Genomic DNA, 20673 nt, shown 5'->3' with positions numbered 1-20673 from the left:
AAGGTAAGTGAAGTTACGGGCAAGGACGCGCGACTTCTACGATAATTTGCATAAATTGCGCATTTTGCGAAGTACGAAGAACCATTTCGTGTGACGAGGCCGACGATAAAATTGTAAATCTAATCTCTGCCGGCGAATTCAACGTCGAGAAGTCACGCCTGCGAAATAAAAAATAGTCCGCGAAACGTCGGGATTCGCGTTTGCGAGTCGTGTGTAAAAAAAAAAGGCAGCTTGAAATAAACGCGGAGTTCTCCCAGCGAATTATTGGCCCCGAAGCCTTCTTATCGGGCAATTTCTGGATACGTGGCCGTCCTATCGTGTATGCACGTTGTGCACGCCGGTAATTATCGGCGATGATAATGCCATTGCACATAGAAAATAAATATGAATATGGCACGCGTGAGCGCGCAGGTGAACACCGTTCGCCACTTGTCCACGCATCCTCCTTATACGCATCCTTCCGCGCACAATTCCTCGAGGAAGCTCCTGGACGGCGCCGAATAAAAAGAGCCATCGGTCTATCGCATGGTAAGTTCCAACACTCGCTACGCGATTGTCCTCAAAAGGCAACGTCTTTGCCTTTATAATTAAGCCTCTTGAGACCTTTGAACGGATAGATTAGAATGGAAATTAGCTTTGTTAGATTTCAGTCTACGGCTCGTATTTCGCTGGAAAGTAAGAAGTCAACCGCGAGCATATATCCGTTTTGCAATATATTATACGTTGTCGCTGTTCGAGTTACAATGTAATATATATGTTAACGTGTGTGGTGATAATTATTTTATGAGCGACGATAATATAGATTTGTGTAAGATATAACAGTCTGTTCGACAATTTCCTTTATTTTATACTTAACAAAAATGATAGCCGTTGTTTGCAATAACTCGAATCCGATTGTGACAACCGTACGCGGCAGGGAAGCGCGCAAAAATATTGTGCTCGTGTTTCGCACATTTTACGGATCAGTTCTCACGTCGTTCGACACGCGAAGAAGCAGCCACGTCATAAAATAGACCACGCGCCAATCAACCCGATCCATCGATCCCAACGATCAACAAACTTTTCATTTGTAAGTTTGTTCGTTCGGCTCGAGTTATCAGGTTGAAAAGATCACATGACGAGTAATCGATTACGCCGAAATAAGCTTGTCATGATTCCGCGTCTTGCATATTTCTGGAAAGACGACTTCGATAGGCCAACGAAATCTGCTGCAATTCCGCATCGGTAGGCGTGTAAGAAGCGTAAGTTCTCAGACGTGCTCTAGACATCTCCAAATCCTGCCGTAAAAATAATATGTAAGTTCCCAATTTCATACAAGTTCTATTATTCGATATATAATACCTTATATATAAGAATGTATGGATACACACACACACACACACACACACATATCGCGCAGTACATACATATAGTTTTACAAACATTTCATCATACCTTGCAAAAAAATATTACTCCTTTCAATTTAAAAATTTTAATAGTTTATAGTTAAAAATATTAAATTAAGCCCATTTTAGATAATATCCATAATTAATGTCTGATTTCAAAAAATAGAATGTATTTATAATTTTATATACACTATGTATTTTAATGTGTGTATTCTGATTTCTCTCTATATTTTTTGTATTAATCTCTATGTTTTTTTACAGTATTACAGTAATATATATTACAGTAATACTATTTTATGTATTACAGTATCACAATAATACATAAAATTAGAATAGAATTCTATAGTTACATAAAATTGTAACTAAAATTCTATTCTGAATCTGAATAGAGCCATCGAAACCATTCAAAGTGCCTTTATCATAAATTTCCAATTGCGAAAAATATAACAAAACGATAGATATCTAATATAAATAACACTGTGGACTTATCAGTAAAATTACTTCAAAATAAAATATGTTCAACATAGTTTGCATATATCTTCTACATTCTACAAACACTGATTTTTGCTTTAAATAACATTTTTCATATTTTTTTTGTGTAAAAAGTATGTTATAGCAAACCTTCAGAAGAGCCTGATTACGAATACGAGATTTTTCTAAATTTAAAGGCAAATTCGTTGGCGACGAGTCAGAAACTTTGGAAATATTCCCATTGCGAATCTCGCGACGTAATTTGTTGCTGCAAAATAAAATAGAGATAACGCGATTTTCGTTGATCAGGAAAAGTTATATGTACATGCACGAATACTTATAACAATATTAACAGATATTCAATTTCAGCGTAAATACCGTTCTTCTATTTCTTGTTCGAATTGCTGTTCTTTTTGCAGATATTCGTCAAAAACACTTCCAATATCAATACCGCCGCTCCTCGCCATTTCGTGGAACCGTTGTGGTCTACTATACGCGAGTATAATTATCAATATTCATTCACAATTAATGTTTTTACAATTATTGACCAAGATTATTCTATAATAAAGAAGCAGAAAAGGAAAACAATCGTACGTTCACTAGTGTACTGTAGATTGCATGGTTTCCATGGTAACGCTTAACGTAATGTTCCTCGTACTCTAAAAACAATCGATATTTATGTATGAACTATGGCACTATAGCAGTGTGATGTTCATTTAAGGTCGATTCAGACACAGCCGTGCCGTACCCGTACCGTATCACGGACAGAAACATTAGACAAGGATTCCTATTGTCTCCATCCTTGTCTAATGTGTCTCCAGCCTTGTCTAATGTTTCTGTCCGTGATACGGTACGGGTACGGCACGGCTGTGTCTGAATCGACCCTTAACATTTAACGAGTATATGTTAAAAATTTACAATATTGTAATCTTATAATATATATTTAATTAAATTTAATTAAAACTACAATAATAAAATACTTTAAATAAATTATATCCAAGAAAAATTTATATATCCATAACTCTAATATATATAAATATGATACACATATTAGCTTATTTAATTGTCTGTGCAAAATGTATATTATAATATTATAATACAATTTGATTAAGGGAAGATATATTTTTTTTCTTAGAAAGAAGATCCCAATGTCGAATTTATTTATTCTCCTAAAGACTGCGATTTCGGCTGCAAAAATATAATACATTACAATATAGCGTTATTAAAGCATTTTTATTGATATGTGACTTTTATTCTTACCAGTATATATATATGACTTGGTAATGAACGTTCAATCATCTCTGATAGTCGTCCTTTACCCAACTTGTGTTCCTCATCTGTACATTATAGTTGTGTATCAAATAAATGCAAATATAAAATATTTAAATTGTTCTATACAGGAGATATTATTACCTGCAGGTACAGTTAGCGATAATGTTGGAAGAGCAACAAAACCGGCGACCAGCGGGCGTAAAATCCAATCAACCCTTCGAACATTTCTAGGTAGTATGTAAATATCAACCTGAAAAAAATGCTCAATAAGGTCATTGCGTAACACCATGTGTAATACAAGCGTGCATCACATACTTGTTTTTGTCCAGCAAACATGAAGGCATCACTGCCTTCCATAGCTAAGCGCAAAGTGACGAGGTAATCGGAATGGTTTTTTATAAAATACGATATACAGAATGGCGTTCGCACCCATCCGTGGGCTGGCATTTTGGCTTCCAATCCGATCACCGCGTCTTCGACCCATAAAGGAGCTAGCGTTACGCTACTACTAGTTTCCAATGCGGTTTCGTCATTTGCTCTATAAAAATAACGGAGATTACAGACTGTATTATAAATCTTAACTTAAAGTTACTTTTACCTTTTCCACTTGATAGTATATACTCCAATACTAATTGGTTGCTCGCCACCTATCTTTGGGATCAAACAATAGGCGTCAGTCCCTGTTTCACCATCACAGAGTTTCACACCCGCCAAAATGGACTCCTGGTTGTCGAGAGTGTCCTCTCTTTGAATGGAATCTGCCTAATTACAAATTTGAATTTATCACAACGTTCTAATTTCCCAAACACAAACTTATAAAATGATTGAATTATATACATGTATTCTGTGGAGACTTACCAGTTCTACAGATGTACTTAGAATGTTTATAGGCCATGGGGAAACACATGTAATGTGAGGCATAATGATAAAAGATTCGTTAACAAAACCTTTTGTCAGTGGTTCGAACAGTGTAGTGTAAAACTGTGTTGCAACCTCGAATGGTTTCTTAACCATCAACGAATATGTTAATTCTTTACTTCCCCTAATTTGCTCGGGTCTAGTATAGTCGGCCTGTTACATAATCATGGTAAATGATAATACGTGTTATAATGAGTTGATATATTAATTTTTGGAGATAATTATTTATAAGTACCTTTATTATAATATTTCTATCGCCTACTTTATGTGCTCTAATATGCACAATATGTTTGGCTGAGGCACCTCTTACCATATCACCAACAAGAATAGATACTTTTGACTCTTTACTAAGCATATTAATGCTTAATTCAGCTGAAATACATTGTAAAATAGCTTAGTTGATAGAAACAGAGAATAGTATTACAAGATTAGATAGAAAAAAATTATTTCCAAAAAAAATAAAATACTACGAAAGCGTGAAAACATACTCGATTGCTCGTTGCTACCATCTGATACAAGTATTACATATAAACAGATTGCATTAACATTCTCATTAACTGACAAGGATATCGTGATAGGTAGCCATTCGCCTAAAAGCGCAGGATTATTGGATTTTGCGTCTAAACTTAAACTTGATTCTTCCTGTTTGATCTCCGTGTGAATTAACGGTCTTATTGCCTCAAACTCGCCTCCACTGATGCAAATAAAAATTATATTAGTTCTTCTCAAATGACTATTGAATACCAAGAATAGATATTAAGCTTCTATAAACATACCGAAGTTGTTGTATCTCAGGATACAAACGATCCAACAAATTCGTTTCTCTACCCATAGCTGAGAATCTCAATATGATACAACAATGCGCGCTATCACCCATTTGTAAGGAAACTGTGCTAATACGAATTTCTACGCCATCATTTTGATGAGGCGCTTTAAAGTTGAAGTAGAACTTTTTCGTTTCCTTTGCTTGAAAAATAAGATCTGATTGTTGAGCCTCACCAATTGGAATGTCAGCATTGTAACCTGGTCCACTGACTGTTATTGACGCATTAGACAATTCAATGATACCACAGTAAGAATTCCTGCAGTTAAAGATAAAATGACTTCCAGTAATTTTTAAAGCTATATTTCTACGTATTAAGACATATTTAAATACCTTACGACAACTTCCACTGTTATCATTGTATTCACTGCATATGTTTGTTGCAAGAACCTTGCTTTAAGATCAACAAATGATGTCATGTTATTGTCATCAATTGTAAAAATATTTGGCTCCGAACGATTTAGTTCCAGCATCCATTTCTCCATGGCAAGATGCTTAATATCGTCTGGCAGATCTGGCTCTGGATTCGGTGGTTTCTTCTGTTACCAAATGTTAAGTCATTTTTTTGTTAATTTTCATACCAAATAAAGTAAACTCTCATTTACTTATACAATGATTATTATATAGCCAGTAGCGAAACATAAATGCTTCATCGAACTGACCTGTAGTATATTCATGATATTGTTATAAATAACAGCTTGTCGTTCCACTGAGAATGTAGTTGAAGGTCCTAAAGCTTCAAAGGCCAGAGTAAGATAGTCTTGAATACTGGTCGACAAATACGCGGCTCGCAACGCATTCTTTAAGATATCTGTGAGTAAGACCGGCCATCGTTCTCCATGATATTCCCACAACATGTGCATCAATAATCTGATCAATCAAATTTTACGATTTCTATATTAACGCACGAGGATAGTCTAAAGGAAATAACGAAAGAATCGATAACTTTGCCGCCTAAATGCCGACAAAGTTTTATTTGCTAAAGGCTCTCATTATAAGTACAGAGAAAACATTCAATTAACTTACGTAAGAACTTTGCCATAATCCCGAGCATTGAAGTATTCTTCTGCCATTTGCACGACTGTAAAAAAAAAGAAAAGAAAATGTACGTATTTTATGAGTAATATTACAAGTAATTTTTATCTCTAAATTTTCAAAGACATATTGTACCTAATAATCGCCGCATTCTCGGACAACGGTACACTTTGAATTGTGATATCGCATTTCCTAGTAAACCGATAATTATTATCTGAAAAGGAATGCAAATGTTTTACAACGATTCATTTATCACACGTTACTTAAAAGCATAGATATATAAATAATTATCTTACAGAATGATTAACTGCAGTCTTCTCCCTGTATTGTAAAGCTTGTATGCCGATGGCCTCTCTAGCAGTGTCTGCCGGTTCTGCACTTAATTTCCCAGGTCGCCATGGCCGTTGTCCATAAAATTCGAGTTTCTCTTCACCTAGTAATGGATCTGGATCTGGATAGCTATTTATATGCTAAAATAGTATTGAAACTTAAGTATTATAACAGAAAGCATGATGTATTTGTTAAAAAAACAACATTTGTACCTGACAGAGTTCTTTACACGCAGATTGTCGTAAACTTGCGTGATTGGCAGCTAATTGGAAATAATATCCCGGATGTTGCGTTTGAACAGCAGGTAATCCTTGACGAATAGCCTCATCAAATAATTCTGCAAATGTAGAGAACTGGCTACTCATCCAAGCATGATGTTCAAACATAAGTTCCTTTGGACCAGTTTTTAGTTTAAATCTAAAAATAAACGGTCATTATTGTTAAAAATAAAAAATTTTATTAATTATTGTAATAAATATATTAATACCTTTCTGTGTGAAGTCTAAACTGAGAAATAGCATCTTTTGGAAGATTTAAACTAAACATTATTCTGCATAACTTGTAATTTATAAAGCCAGCAATAGTTTTTATTTCTACTGCGTTCGCATCTGTCATTCTTGTTTCTAGAAGATTGTGGTAAGCTTGCATATAATGCCTGCAAAACATTTATATGTACATATATGTATATATAAATTGCGATACACGGTTGTTCATATTTTTAATTTTACTTTTGAGCAAGATGCAGTTCTTGCTTGAGTTCGTTCAAGAATGCCATTTTAAATTGATGACGAACGAATAAGTACTGATGAACATTCTTAGTGAGTTGATCGCGATGAGTTTTGACATTCCGATATTCGTGATGATAAAAGTTTTGCGCCAAATCGTAGAACGCCGTCTCTAGTCTGTAATAAACAAGATTTGTTATTTCCTTCAAATATACAGAAATGAAAAATAATCAAATTAAAAACCTAGATATATATCCCAATAAGTGATCAGCGTGTGGCAGAATATATAAAAGCTTTGCTGTTAAATCACAAGCACCACACAGCGCTGTTGCACGCTCAGTTGCGACTACGTCCTCGGCACCGGGAAGCGGTTGAACGGCATGTTGTATCAATACTACAGCTATTTTCGTACTTCTCCCATCAAGGGCAGCTCTAAAAAAACATCATATTGCTCGGTCTAACACATCAAAAATATAATAAATTACACCCTAAACAGATTATAAAATGTTACCTTAAAGATTGGACTCTGGAAGCACATTCCATCTTTTTCTCATTCCATAGAGGATCATTCCAATCTAAATCATAGAACACAACCACTACAGAAGGAATGTCATTGAGATACTTGTTCATCCAGTTCCGTTTTAAAATTCCTTTGGGTATGTACCATTCGTACGAGCTACGCTGAAATGTATAAAGACAATACGTAGCAATACCAGACAAATAATATCGATTGAGTACTTTCTTCACACGTGTGTCCCAGCAGACATTATACTGTCAAACATACCTTTGGTTTGACAGTAGGAAATTCGTGCGCTAAACTGAGCAGCTTAAACTGAACGGCTGCGCAATCTGGTCTACGATTATTGCTGAATGCATCCCAGATAGAGCGATGTACTGGATTTGCAATGTCTAATCCAGTCAAACCTATCAGAGCTAAAGGCTTAGCTATCAATTCTGCCGGCAACTCAAACATTGTGAGGCCTTTACTAGAAGAATAAATAACAATTAATATGTGATAACTCTCACAAGTTTTCAGGCGTATTATATGTTTAGAAATTTCTCCTCTCGGCTCTTTAATATTATTTGTATACTAGTCTTTTAATATTGTTTCTTATACAAATAATACCTGAATCTGCTTACGAACGAGCTACATGGAATAACACGTTACTAATATGCAGATTATTTTGCGATTAGATCAGATTAGACACCGTAATTAATATATGTATGTCATTTTGCACTTTGACAGTTCAGATCTAAGGTTATGAATTGTCATCAGCGAAAAAGGTGCACGTTAGGTTAGAATTCGTGTGCGGAAAGTGCGACGCGTAGTCGCGGTGGAACTTGTTCCTTAGTTGCACCACGTTGTACTTTCCGCACTTAAGATAAGATAAAATAGATGTATAATTAGGAAAGAAAAGAGAAAGAAAAGGAGAATAGACGAAGAAAAAAAAAGTTCAGCCAAAAGAAGGAAACATATCGTCCATGTTGTCTTATCGAGATACGGAAAGAAAAGAGCTAGTCGATATCAATCTTTGAATTTAAATTAATCTAATTCGAATTATCGATATATATTCTAAATTGTATATTATACAATACATATACATTGATAAATATAAATAAAAATAGAATTATAATATTGAGATTAATCATTTGAGACCTTAAATCAAAGCCATTAACCACACGTAGAGTTCCATTACAAATGCATCCGAAAATGTATAATAAAGAGAAAAAAAAGAGGAAAAGCGAAAAGCACAGGCACAAAGAAAAAATTTATCGAATGCGATTCGATATGCAAAAGGAGAAAGGATCGCGACTATCGAATTTTAAATTTACCTCAATCTAATTAATCCAAATTAGCGGTATATATTATAATAATACAGAAATTGATATACACACATTGGTATAATACAGAATTATATAATACTTGAAACGATTAAACGATTTTGTACATTAATTCAAAGCCTGCATTATAATTGTACACAGCTAGAGTTCCATTACGGACGCGTCAGAAATGTACCGTGTATATAACAAATACAAATACATATGATACATAGAACAAATATAAACCGATTGCCTTTTATCCTAATGCGCAAACGTATAATTATGCGATCACACGGTGTTCTAACATAAAAGAAGTAGCCTCTGACGGCTGCGCGTCTTCCTCCAATTTTGTTTCTTTGGTCGGCGACTCGGGGGAATTCAATTTGGTATGTTCCGGTGTCAGTCGAACAGTAGTGCCATGCCGGCTGTAGTCCTCGATCTCGCCTATCGGCTGACCAACGTCCTGCCCCGTATTTTCATTACATTTTCCCTGTTTGCAAAAATTAATAAAATTGTACCCTCATCAATTGCGAATATTCTCTGCAGTTATAAATATGCAGTTGTATAGGATTTTCAAATTAGTAGAATTGTCACGGTCGATGAACACGCGATTGTACCACGAGCTTACTTGTAGAATTCGCAGCAACTCCCTTCGAAATTCCGTACTGCAGACAAGATATATAAGAATATAAATGGCATAATTGCTGAGCTCGACGATCGCCGAATAAACTCGAAACGTTTGGTAATCGAGGTCCAACGGGCGACGATCGGTATACAGTATCGGCGTGAGACTTGGCGGGACAGCCGTTACAAAAAAGCATAGAATCATCGTTGTCGTCAATATCGCCAAGTGTTGCTCCTCTCTGCAAAGAGTGATTTTTGTAAGCACTCTGGCCGGTGAGACCAGAAATATATAATATCTAATTTTTTGCTTTAAAGAAACTAAAAATAAAATCAATTTTTTTTTAATTAGACATTATTATACTTGTATCCTCGATTGCGAGACAATAACGACGTATCGGGCGCGTTGTTGGTCCGAAATTTGTCTGAAACGGTGTGGAATTGTCGGCTTTGCACATTCAGCTGTAGAAATCTCTTAATGACCAGACTATTCAGTACGATAAATATGATCGACGGGCAAATTCGCACTATGATCTCCATTATCCAAATATACGATCTCCACATCGCACTTTGCGTAACGACCACGTTTTCGCGTAATGTAAAAGAACCGCCGGATCCATCTTGCTCCGCATAAACGATTCTCATAACCGATAGCGGACCACTAATCTATAAACAGAATAAAATGTGTATCTAACAATGCGTTGTATTAATTATTACATATGCCTATTGCATCCGCTCGTTTAATATCGCCCATGTAAAACAGTTGATCGAGAAAACCGGCGGTATCGAATAAATCAATAAGCGACAACGCTGTTTATCATTCGTGCCGATTCGCCAACGGCTTTTTAGAAGAAAAAATTGTTCGTAAAAGAGCGTTCGATATGCAAATTTTTTTTACATAAGAGAGCCTAAATAGTTCGATAAAAGATAAGAGTGTCATTTTACGTAAAACAGCTTACCATGAAACCGGCAATGAAAGAAGACAGTACGAAGGAATTGACGTTCTTGCGCACGTTTCCGGTGCGAATGCGCGCCGGGAAGAATACAAAAATGTATCGATCTACAATTAAGCAGACCATGATAAAAACACTGGCGGCCGAGAAGGCGTTCAGAACAACGAGTTCAACATGAGCATGGTAGAAAGCTGATGGGTAATTGTTGCTCATGCCGTAGCCCAATCTCGGCGCTGAAACATGTATATCTATAGTTACATAAATATAATCGTGTCGTAACACCTTATTTATATGATTACTATTGAGCACTGAGAAAAAAGACTGCTATTGTGCAAACGAATGTAAGTTAATCGACCAAGAATTACACACGCTGATACAAACTGTGTCAATACAGAATTAATTGTAATCGAATACAATTGTCGCACGAGTGACAGTATTAATTGACGAATGAGTCAAGTGTCCTCGCGTTCTGTTAAATCAATTCAATTCATTAGTTTGGACGTGGACGCAACAGTCGGTTTCTTTTTCTTTTTCAATCAAGCAGTGTTTTCTTCCGCAGTGCGCGCTGTCGGGATCAAATTGATATCGAATTGGTACAAACTGATTGTTATCCAAGACAGGATAACGCCGATGTGCGCCAGCGCGAGTCCGTTGAGGTACAAGTACGCGATACCGCGAAACATTGGGCCGGACAGCACGACAAGGATCGCCGCATTGCCGAAAACGCCGACGGCCAATATGATCGGGACTACGACGCCGTAAGCGGTCCATATCAAGGACGATGCCTGGCTCCGAGTAATGTCGTCGTCAACGTCGATAGGCGTGCGCCCGACAGTAAAGTTGTCATCCTCGCAGCACAACTGAGTACTGCAAAAAGCATCTTCATCGGGCATCTCGCATGTGTCATAGAAAAGAAGTAACAAATATTATTGCCGACGAAGATAAAAGTATGTGATTGTTAAAAATTGGTTGTTTCGTAATAAACGGTTTGTGCCGCTCAATTAACTCAACTAACATTTGTTAAAATATATAATTAAGAGTAAAGTAGGAACAAGACGACGTGTGTTTGCTAATGAAGGATTTACTATGGAACTGCGATATACGAACCCGTCGATCACTCCTGTCAGCATTGTACGTTCCGTTGATTGTCAATTATACGAATTTATATTTATAAAATCGTCGTTAGAGAACTTGTACTGTCGACAAAGTGATCTAAATGACGTTTCGCGTCTCTCTTACACGCACATCTGGCCGTTCGTTTCTCCTCTTCTCGCTCTTAGCCAGCTGCAAATCTACTTTCAATAAAGACATGATAGACTCTAACAGGTTTACCTGTGGCATATCCACCTCATGGGTCTTGCTTCGGAAAAATATACACTGCGCAAGCCCCGGGAAGGTAACGCCAAGGCATATGGGGTTTATTTAAACACGTAATAGAATGATAGACTTAAACCCTTTATTAAGGTCAAGCTGCTTGAACAAACAACAAGGGTCTATTATTAATTGTTGTTTACGGACAAATACTTCACCGTGGAGATAATACAGATTATGCAATGAAGAAAGATTAAAATGCAGTTAATCAGGGTTATCATATTGCATTACAAATGTGTTCCTTTGTTTAAAAAGCTATCATCACCTTTCGGTCATTTCATTATTATGGCTCGTCTACAATAGCCGCAACAGTATGCAGTAAGACGTAAGCAGTAAGCTGTTGACTAATGGGATTTTTACAATTCAAGAATAATCGATTGTGGTTGGTCAATAGTTTACTGCTCACGTCTTACTGCATACTTAGCCATTACTTGTTTATTTATTAGAGAATATTGTGAATTTACAGCTATCCTGATTATATCGCACTTGATAACGACGCCATAAATATATGTTCAAGTGATTCGTGGAAATTATGAAATAAAGGGAAAAGAGAAATATCGAGTTTTCTAGCGTTTTCTGCCTTTCGAAAAGCGATGTTGCACTGAAATTTTGGTATTGTTTCCGGCGGTTTTGTGACAGCGCGATTAGATGGTAACGCAAAGAGAATAATAAATTTATCAAACTAAATGAGAATCAGATTCGTATTTGCAAAACAATATGAAAAGATCGTGGGCTAATGAACGAGCGGACAATAAATTTGTCGTTTGTTTCCGCGGAAAATATGACATACGTGTAATCTCTAAGACGGATTGTCTTCCGGCACTCGATACGTTCCAAGAAAAGAGATATGTATACTCTCTACGGTTCAACGATTAGTTAAAAAAGTTGTAAATTTTGAAAATGACAGGACTAATCCGAAAAATCAAGTCCTTTCTTTCGAAAAGTCCTCAGAAGATCGTCAGAAACTCCGACGGAAGCGATGATATCAACGGCAAGCAGCGAGATGACGATGAATGAACGATGGAATCTCGATATGGAGATTAATAATCGCGGTGTCAAATTATCGGAATCGAGGTCGAAAGGCGCCGCCGAGCCGAGCAAACGCCCATATCCGTGAGACGCGATCGATGGATAGTCGCCAATGCCGAAGGAGGATATCCCCACGACCACGACGTCGCTGATTCCTTCGAGCGGAAAACATTGTCAGAGACATTTCTCTCGCCCGATCGCGTTTCCGCTCGGTCGATCGATAAAGACCCACCGGCGACGGCAGGCGAGTCCGAGGCGCCTCGGCATGATAAGGAGCTCGTCGTTTTCGCGCGGAAAAGAAACGGACTCGCAATTCATTCGCGATGTGAAATGAATGAGCCGCGGCAGAGAATGAGCAATTCTTGCGCGAGGAAGACCACTTCGACGAGGAAAGGCGGTCCTTCTCGAACGTCGACACACGAGCGAGTGCACAGAAAAAAAAAAAAAAGAAATGTCAAATCAACATTTATATACACTCGTATATACGCAACAATCTATAATCTTCTTATAAGGATTTCAACTCTTCGTTTCAACTTTTTTTTCTTGGTTGAACTATATAAATGACTTCATTCAAGCAAGTTTTCTTCGTTTAACGCAATATATTATGTTATTTCAAGATTATAGATTCTTGCGTATATACGAGTATGGTATATGGTAAGTCTTCTTTCAACATTTCTTTTTTTTCTGTGTATAGTGCCGTGGATAAAAATGTCGAGGAAGCAGCTTACAAAGACGATGCTGTGTGAGAAGAAGATACAAAGTTGTTGTTATATAGGATGATCGATTTGCGATCAAAGGAGGAGGAGATGAAGGAATCCGAAGATAGAAAAAGGGCGACAGTAAAGGATACGTCAAAGCGACTACGCGCGACTGTTCCGACGCAATAAGAATTCTGACTTCCGTCAAAATTTTAACTCACGATGTTTTCTTAATAACGCGAGGAAGAGCGCAATTCGAGTAACAGCGGACTCAAGAATCTCGATTCGCGACAGGCTGTTTCTAACGCTTCTACAAAGCGAAGAAAGACCTCCTTATATATAATGAACAATGTAACAATGTAACGAAATATAAAAGGATAAATTTGATAGGGTACCGCTACGTCTTTAAAGCTCCTCCGGCTTTCTTGGCCAGAAACGAAAATATCTTAAAAAATTTCAACAAGTGCATTGAATTTCAAAGTGTTCGATATCATAAGCTATTGCGACTAACAACAACAATTTATATATTACATATATGCACACTCGATACCGAATTCGCGTAATTTAATTCTGTCGAGTCAAGATTTGTCAGAACGAATCAATTGTCATTTAAAAGGTCCGTTTTTTAATTGTATCATATTGTCTCAATTGTATCAACTACCGCCACTTAAGAATTATCGAATTATCTTATTTTTGGATGTTTTTACTATTCTATTTGTCAATGTCACGTTCCCTGAACTGGTTTTGGTGAGTTAATCTCGTTTCTCTTTATCGATTAGGTTCAATTTTCATTTCTAGTTCAATCATTTTGCAAACTACGAATGTTAGCAAAATTTTGCTAGTATTGTCTCGTGAAAATTATACTATCTTTGTGTGTGTGTGTGTGTGTGTGTGTGTGTCTACTTTGCTGAAGATAGCTCAAAGTAAAACCGAAACGTATGTACATTTTCTAATTTTGTACTAAATTGTTAATTACAAAACTAATCTCTCTCGTTCGACTCTCAATAAAGCTCATTTTTTCCTTTAGTTTTGTTTACTTATTTTTTTTTACTTGCTTACTTACGATACTTTCAATATCGAAAAATCTTTAGTTAATTACCAACTTATTTATTTAATTGTACATTACTTAATTAATTGTACATTACTTATTTAATTGTACATATTGATAAACATTCTCAGGTAGCAAGACTCGTCATTTTGACGTCAATTGACGTCAAAAGTCTGTCATTTTGACGTCTTTTGACGTCATTTGACGTCAAAATGACGAGTGCTTGCTACCTGGGTTACATTTCTCATATCTCTTTAATCTCTAATTATCTTATCCATATTTCTGTGGAGAAAATTAAAAAAATTGATTCAACCGGAAGCAATTTCTGCTGTCATGAAATTTTCGACATCTTAAAGTGGATTGAATATATATTAATTACACAAGAGATTAATTCACAGAAATGTCATTTGACATGAACGCAGATAACTAACATTGTTAAAACGTTATATATAGAGATTGCTAATACAATTATTATAAATTCATTTTTTTGCAAATTGTACTCGGAAGTGTTTCAATATCGAATTGCCAATCGGTAACCAATCAACCCGAAATAAAACGCAAACTGTGCATCCTTCCGAGTCACTGAGTTTATTCGCAAGCACGACAAACGAACAGGTATGTGGACAATGAATGCGATAGGGTCAACCTCGCCAGCGCGTTTTGGGGGAAAAAAAACGAAAAAATAGTAACTGCGATTAAATCTAACAAATAATAAGTTAAAATTATAAACAAAAATCATACAATATAATAAAAAAATATATAAATATGCACAAGATCGCACAATAATATTCTAAATATAAAATAATTAAAAATTAATATGAAATAAATATGATCTTTGTTTTCTCTGTGTTCTCGTATATTATTTATTTTAATTATATATTTCAAACACACTATATTTTAAATTGTATTTTAAATATAATTTGAAAAATATCTGAATCTCGATCGCAGCACATAAAATGTTATCTTCTGAGAATTTTTTTCCGTCTAACAGGAAACTTGATGTGACAAGACCCTTTTCAAGCCGCAATTATTGACTTTGTCAAGTCCGCTGCACACGATCAGACTTTTAGTTGGAGCATTTCCTACAGAGGCGCCACGATCCACTTCCGAATGCACTTGTAATATTCCCGAAAGGGATCGGTTAGATGGCGTTGAAGAAAAAAAAATAAAGGGAATGCTGCATGCTGCATCTTTTCGCATTTATATTTTTAAAATGACAAGATATCTGTACGTTCTTCTGTATTATCTGAACGAGAAATGATTGTCGATAATCCGTAAGTTGCCACTTAATAAATTCGAGCTCTACGCGTAGACTTCTGTATAATATAATTAATTTAATTGAACGATCGGACCAATTAAATTATTGCACGTTGCAGAAAAAAATGTACTGCCTTTTAATAGCTGCTGTGTTCTCAAATTATAGAAAGGGACAATAAATTAAAGACATTATTTCTTGATAATCAACTCGTGTGAAGATGGTGTTTTTATAAATAAAAAATATTAAACGTGGAAAATTTTCTATTGCAGGGTTGGGAACTCAGGGGAGAAAACTTACACGGAATATTATGCGGAAATTTGGCTGACAAAATGTGCTGTTACCTGCTCGAACACTACTTATTCCGCCTTTATTTTCAAAGATGTCGACGTGCCGTGTCAAAAGTTAAACTGGGATACGTGCTCTTTTGCTTCGGCATGATAGCGCTCCTAGAATTTTTCGGAGCGTTTGTGCACTTATTTGAGATCACGTACGATGAGAACTTTGTGTATCCGTACGAAGGCAACGTACACGAGTTCGTGAGTGCTCTGCGACGCAACGAGAAGCCCGAGATTGAGCCGATAAACGAGTACAGATATGCTTTCATCTTGAAGCAGCCACAAAAGTGTAAAGAAGATGCGGACGACACGCTTCGTCTTGTATACATAGTCAAGTCTGCTATAGAGAATTTTGATAGAAGGACCGCTATACGTAATTCATGGGGAATTGAAAAGAGGTTCTTCGATGTGCCAGCGAGGACTATTTTTGTAGTGGGCAGACATCCGGAGGACGAGGAAGTGGAGGCCAAACTAAAACTAGAGGCAGGGATCTACAAGGATATTGTACAGGCAGACTTCGTAGACTCGTATTATAATAATACTATAAAAACAATGATGAGTTTCAAGTGGTTAGTCAAGTATTGTACCAATTCAAAGTTCTACATGTTTGTCGATGACGATATGTACGTATCGGTAAAGAATGTAGTGACGTTTATTAGAAACCCGGCTAACTATCCATTTCACTTAATGGAATCTAGAAAGGTGTACAGTGCGCACAAAAGAGAAATCAAACGGTCGGATTTAATCGATTATAATGACGTTAATTTTAATAATAAAAATGCGACGTACGACCCAACAATCAAAATGTCTTTTACGCATAGTTTTGCTATTCACGAATCTACAAATAACGATAGTCAGAAAAATGTGTATGAGAAACAAGATAGTCAGATTAATGAAAGCCGCAAGATAGAAAAGGAACAATTGCTCAGGCTAAATACAACTACGTTGAATAGAGTAAAACGACAGTTTTTCGATTTGGAGCTGCCAGATGACATTAGACTGTTCGCTGGATTCGTATTTATGCGATCTGCGCCACATCGGCATAAGTTCTCTAAATGGTACGTCACGTTAAAAGAATATCCGTATCATTTGTGGCCGCCATATGTCACAGCCGGTGCATATATCCTGTCCAAGGAAGCCCTTTTGGACTTGTACTACACAAGTTTCTATACTAAGCACTTCAGATTCGACGACATCTTTTTAGGTTTAGTAGCTAAGAAAGCTGATATAGTACCGTTTCATTGCGAAGAGTTTCATTTTTATAAGAAAGCTTACACAAAATATAGTTACAAGTATGTCATAACATCTCATGGATACGAAGATCCAAACGAACTCTTACAAATATGGAACGAGCAGAAAGCTCTCGGAAACGCTTAAATCTATAAAATAACGCAAGAAATTCGTAATATATATTATCACATGGATTTAGATGGGTCCACACGGGTTTCCAGTTAAGAGTGGAAAATAAAGTGTCGCAATAGCATATCTTGACAAGAATATCTTAAAGAAGTTAAAATGCAATTGATATACACATGTATGTACATACATATGAAGGAAGATAAAATATGGCAATGTAAAATAATAATTATATGAAAACGTTCGGGTTTTATTGTAAAAAATATTCTGTAACTTTTCTAGAATAGATTTTATCCCATATCAGTCTTTATATACATAATACCCTTTAATAAAAAGTTAAATTGTTAGTATTATACATATTATTCACGCATCACATTTAAGTAAAACAATATTGTTAATAGTATCTACTTATAATTATTTCGTGATAAATTATATACCGAATATGTATTCGTTCGAGTTTATAAATCGATTATCGTTCGGTTATAAATTTTATTTAATCACACATATAGACTGATTAATGTTATTTCTATAAAATAGTCAAATAACATAATTAACATAAATATGCGTTTGTATAGTTCATAAATTTTGTAGAGGCTATAAAAAAACTCGTATGTTCTAAAAGTCTATATTTACAATTTTGTACTTGTTAATTAATAAACTATATCTCTGTGATAATGCATCCATTGATAATTTAATAAATACATTTTCTGGATATCTGGCCCCTCATAAATTTTTTATCGAATTCTAATTTATATCTTATTATCGATACTGTTCGGCTTTAACTAAAGTTTGATCCAGGCTGACAGCTTCTTTTTTGATCATATTAAGCAATAATTGGGAACTCTCTAGAATCTACAATAAGACAAAAATAACTTGAGAGATGCACGATACCGGTAAGATTACCATATCCGATTTAAAACATACTCAAAAATACAAAAATACCTTTACCTTCACATAAGCTGTCTCGGTATCGGCAATTGTTCTATCGTATTCGTTTCTGACCGTGATTCTTTTTGCCAAACTGTCGTTCAACTGTGTAAGCTTACACGACATCTTTTCGATTTCACGTTGCAAGTTGTTCTTCTCTTCTTCCTGGGACTCTATCTGAGCTTGAAGTTCCGATCGCTTCAGCTTCATCTCTTCTAAACCTAGGAAAACAAGTTTCTTTTTCAGGTACAGGTATAGGTACATCCAACGAGAGACTGATCATCGAAACGATCAAAGTAATCCCGTTAAAGGGGAACTAAAGCTATCGAGTCATGATATGGTGGTATAAAGTGTTTGGAGATCTGATATTTGAGTGACAAATTCTTGTTTTGCAATTATGGTGTCTAACGCTACGGGGTTATGTAGCACAAGCGTATATTGTACTTGTATTTTATTTCAAATCTCCAAAATCAGACCAATCAAAAAACTCAAACTAATCTCTCTGTTGTGTCATACCACTCCGCTTATCTTCCTCGTAAACTTATGAAGTAACAAATAATTTTTAGGTTAAACGGGACTTACATTTGACGAGCTCCTGATTATACGTTTGCAGAGCAGCTCCGTGTTGTGACATCGTGAACCCTCCATTCACGGGAAACTTCATATAAAATGTGTATCTAAACGCGGACGATGACGTCAGGGCTGTCAAAAAAGAAAGAGAGGTCGATGTTCACCAACACGTTATCGGAACTCTTTTGGGCGAACGGACTGTTGGACTTCGGTTTTGGCGCGCGATTTCCCGCGAGCGACGCCTCGCGCATGCGTGTCGGGCGCCATAGAAGTACGAAAAGATTTTTCTTTTTCTCGAGTTACTTACGATCGTTACGATCTACGCATAAAAATCCAGAGAAAATAGAAAATTAACATCAAGAGACATTCTTATACATCTAAATGTAAAAATCTTTAAATATTTTTAATAGACGTATATTGTAAATAATTTGACTTTTAAGTTATACTTGAATAAATTCAAATAATGCAGAAGCATAAATTTAAGTGTAAAAACCGTAGTAATTAAATGTGTGGTAAAATGTAAATTATTTTCTATACTACAAGTGTAGAAAGTAATGTACAATTATTTCTACTTTGATGAACTCACTATATAAAAGGCTGTATTGCACTACGGGTTGCGGGCAATTAGCCGACAGAAATGATTAATTTTGATTATTTTTAATTTTTCTAATTATAAGTGTACACATTTCAGGATCTGCGTAATGCAATCTGACGACAGATAGGTAGCAAAAACCGAGCAGAATCTGTTGTTTTCATTTAAAGTTGTATTTAATAGGTAAAAGGAAAATTAAAATACTTTTTATTTGAAATATAGGAGACTATACAAAATATATACGAGACAATTAATAATATTTGTGACGATTGTGGCGCAGAGAGATATGCGCTTTAGTAGTGAGCCGAAAATCCGAGTTCAAATTCAACTAAAAATTAATCGGAATATAAAAGCGAAACGCGATAGGACAATCGAAATTTGATTGATCCTTCGTAGTTTCGAGCCTTTGAGATATATAAATACGATTTACGATTAACGAAAATCGATATATATTTGCCTTAACAGAAAATTCACGAGATAACACCAACTCACTTTGCAGATTAATTCTTGATCCCCGAGATCGGGGCTTAACTGGACTGCTTTCAAAACCAGTTTTCTTTTTCTGAGCCGAATCCTGAATCTATATTGCATAACCGCGTACGATCGTAAAACTACTTTCGAAGTCTAAGGTACCACAGTGTTCTTGTATCAGTTATTATCTTGATTCGAGGATCATCACAAAATCCTTACTCTTCATGAGACACGAAGAAGCAAAAAGTTGATTGAGCGTTAACATATATGTGACGCGCAAACTGCACGAAAACATTCTATCGTCGTTTCGCATTTTACATTTTTAATTATCAATAGTTAGAATTGTATTCTGTTCTAGACGTAAATACGTATTCAAGCAGAAAGTGCAACTCGATAAGAAAGCTTCCCCAATGTAACAAGACATATATCATTTAAATAAATAGAATGCACCTGACATGGGACATCCCTATATAATAATATTATACAGGGATGTTCCCATGATCTTATACTTTTGCGATATCCTCCAAAACATTTTCACGTGTGCTGTTAGGGTTCTGCGGGTTTCATTTTTATTTCTCGAACTCTAAAAGATACGTTCTGTATGTCATTTGCATTCTACATTTTGCGTTCGGACAATTTCTGGAACAAGATCGTAGGTCGTATA

At 35.8% G+C, this 20673-nt stretch overlaps 5 protein-coding genes across 10 annotated transcripts; 1 reads left to right on the top strand and 4 right to left on the bottom strand.

The window, feature by feature from the left end:
- Nucleotides 1-698: 698 nt before the first annotated feature.
- LOC139775150 (uncharacterized) lies at nt 699-2339 on the bottom strand. The gene is made up of 3 exons (XM_071710939.1): nt 2235-2339; nt 2007-2124; nt 699-1277 (listed from the first exon to the last, which is right to left on the bottom strand). Exons 1-3 carry the CDS (start codon nt 2321-2323, stop codon nt 1149-1151), a joined length of 336 nt encoding a protein of 111 aa, XP_071567040.1. The 5' UTR covers nt 2324-2339; the 3' UTR covers nt 699-1148.
- Nucleotides 825-8441, bottom strand: Gry (trafficking protein particle complex subunit 11 gry). Of its 2 annotated transcripts, XR_011718749.1 has the most exons (22): nt 8086-8441; nt 7744-7945; nt 7471-7640; nt 7203-7391; nt 6963-7136; nt 6722-6889; nt 6447-6651; nt 6201-6374; nt 6040-6118; nt 5896-5950; nt 5532-5739; nt 5203-5408; nt 4823-5128; nt 4535-4740; nt 4282-4418; nt 3987-4199; nt 3727-3890; nt 3444-3666; nt 3270-3378; nt 3117-3193; nt 2451-3044; nt 825-2345 (listed from the first exon to the last, which is right to left on the bottom strand). XR_011718749.1 is itself a non-coding variant. In XM_071710915.1 (21 exons), exons 2-21 carry the CDS (start codon nt 7930-7932, stop codon nt 3018-3020), a joined length of 3279 nt encoding a protein of 1092 aa, XP_071567016.1. In that variant the 5' UTR covers nt 7933-7945; nt 8086-8441; the 3' UTR covers nt 825-3017. The 2 variants fall into 2 exon arrangements, 1 of the variants encoding a protein (XP_071567016.1); XM_071710915.1 differs by having other exon boundaries at nt 825-3044.
- A 361-nt stretch (nt 8442-8802) lies between these two features.
- Nucleotides 8803-11681, bottom strand: LOC139775142 (probable G-protein coupled receptor B0563.6). Of its 5 annotated transcripts, none has more exons than XM_071710919.1 (6): nt 11462-11681; nt 10956-11247; nt 10361-10602; nt 9766-10067; nt 9409-9643; nt 8803-9270 (listed from the first exon to the last, which is right to left on the bottom strand). In XM_071710919.1, the coding sequence occupies exons 2-6, from the start codon at nt 11245-11247 to the stop codon at nt 9061-9063; spliced, it is 1281 nt and encodes a 426-aa protein (XP_071567020.1). In that variant the 5' UTR covers nt 11462-11681; the 3' UTR covers nt 8803-9060. The 5 variants fall into 5 exon arrangements, with proteins under 5 accessions (XP_071567020.1, XP_071567021.1, XP_071567023.1 ...); XM_071710920.1 differs by having other exon boundaries at nt 10956-11221; XM_071710922.1 differs by having other exon boundaries at nt 10361-10587; nt 10956-11221; nt 11462-11680.
- A 3953-nt stretch (nt 11682-15634) lies between these two features.
- On the top strand, nt 15635-18161 carry Brn (beta-1,3-galactosyltransferase brn). Its single transcript, XM_071710917.1, has 2 exons — nt 15635-15774; nt 16028-18161. The coding sequence occupies exon 2, from the start codon at nt 16088-16090 to the stop codon at nt 17468-17470; it is 1383 nt and encodes a 460-aa protein (XP_071567018.1). The 5' UTR covers nt 15635-15774; nt 16028-16087; the 3' UTR covers nt 17471-18161.
- LOC139775149 (microtubule nucleation factor SSNA1) lies at nt 17330-19164 on the bottom strand. The gene is made up of 3 exons (XM_071710938.1): nt 18959-19164; nt 18398-18597; nt 17330-18301 (listed from the first exon to the last, which is right to left on the bottom strand). The coding sequence occupies exons 1-3, from the start codon at nt 19038-19040 to the stop codon at nt 18209-18211; spliced, it is 375 nt and encodes a 124-aa protein (XP_071567039.1). The 5' UTR covers nt 19041-19164; the 3' UTR covers nt 17330-18208.
- Nucleotides 19165-20673: the final 1509 nt, after the last annotated feature.

Source organism: Temnothorax nylanderi, unplaced genomic scaffold (genome assembly GCF_030848795.1).
Source record: "Temnothorax nylanderi isolate EJ_2023f unplaced genomic scaffold, tnyl_v1.0 TNYL_tig0093_pilon, whole genome shotgun sequence".
NCBI lineage: Eukaryota > Metazoa > Arthropoda > Insecta > Hymenoptera > Formicidae > Temnothorax > Temnothorax nylanderi.
This window is presented reverse-complemented; position numbering and strand designations above follow the sequence as displayed.

What these genes read in the sequence shown, in the direction of transcription:
- LOC139775150 (XM_071710939.1), bottom strand. Translation starts at nt 2,323, where the DNA reads ATGGCGAGGAGCGGCGGTATTGATATTGGAAGTGTTTTTGACGAATAT. An exon ending in GAACAAGAAATAGAAGAACG is followed by an intron (nt 2,125 to 2,234) that starts GTATTTACGCTG and finishes TTTATTTTGCAG; the next exon opens with CAACAAATTACGTCGCGAGA. An exon ending in GTAATCAGGCTCTTCTGAAG is followed by an intron (nt 1,278 to 2,006) that starts GTTTGCTATAAC and finishes TTTTTACGGCAG; the next exon opens with GATTTGGAGATGTCTAGAGC.
- Gry (XM_071710915.1), bottom strand. Translation starts at nt 7,932, where the DNA reads ATGTTTGAGTTGCCGGCAGAATTGATAGCTAAGCCTTTAGCTCTGATA. An exon ending in TTTAGACTTCACACAGAAAG is followed by an intron (nt 6,652 to 6,721) that starts GTATTAATATAT and finishes GTTTATTTTTAG; the next exon opens with ATTTAAACTAAAAACTGGTC. An exon ending in ATATCATGAATATACTACAG is followed by an intron (nt 5,409 to 5,531) that starts GTCAGTTCGATG and finishes ATTTGGTAACAG; the next exon opens with AAGAAACCACCGAATCCAGA.
- LOC139775142 (XM_071710918.1), bottom strand. Translation starts at nt 11,247, where the DNA reads ATGCCCGATGAAGATGCTTTTTGCAGTACTCAGTTGTGCTGCGAGGAT. An exon ending in CCTGTCTTGGATAACAATCA is followed by an intron (nt 10,603 to 10,955) that starts GTTTGTACCAAT and finishes ATGTAACTATAG; the next exon opens with ATATACATGTTTCAGCGCCG. An exon ending in TCTCGCAATCGAGGATACAA is followed by an intron (nt 9,644 to 9,765) that starts GTATAATAATGT and finishes CACTCTTTGCAG; the next exon opens with AGAGGAGCAACACTTGGCGA.
- Brn (XM_071710917.1), top strand. Translation starts at nt 16,088, where the DNA reads ATGTGCTGTTACCTGCTCGAACACTACTTATTCCGCCTTTATTTTCAA.
- LOC139775149 (XM_071710938.1), bottom strand. Translation starts at nt 19,040, where the DNA reads ATGAAGTTTCCCGTGAATGGAGGGTTCACGATGTCACAACACGGAGCT. An exon ending in TAATCAGGAGCTCGTCAAAT is followed by an intron (nt 18,598 to 18,958) that starts GTAAGTCCCGTT and finishes TTGTTTTCCTAG; the next exon opens with GTTTAGAAGAGATGAAGCTG. An exon ending in CCGAGACAGCTTATGTGAAG is followed by an intron (nt 18,302 to 18,397) that starts GTAAAGGTATTT and finishes GTCTTATTGTAG; the next exon opens with ATTCTAGAGAGTTCCCAATT.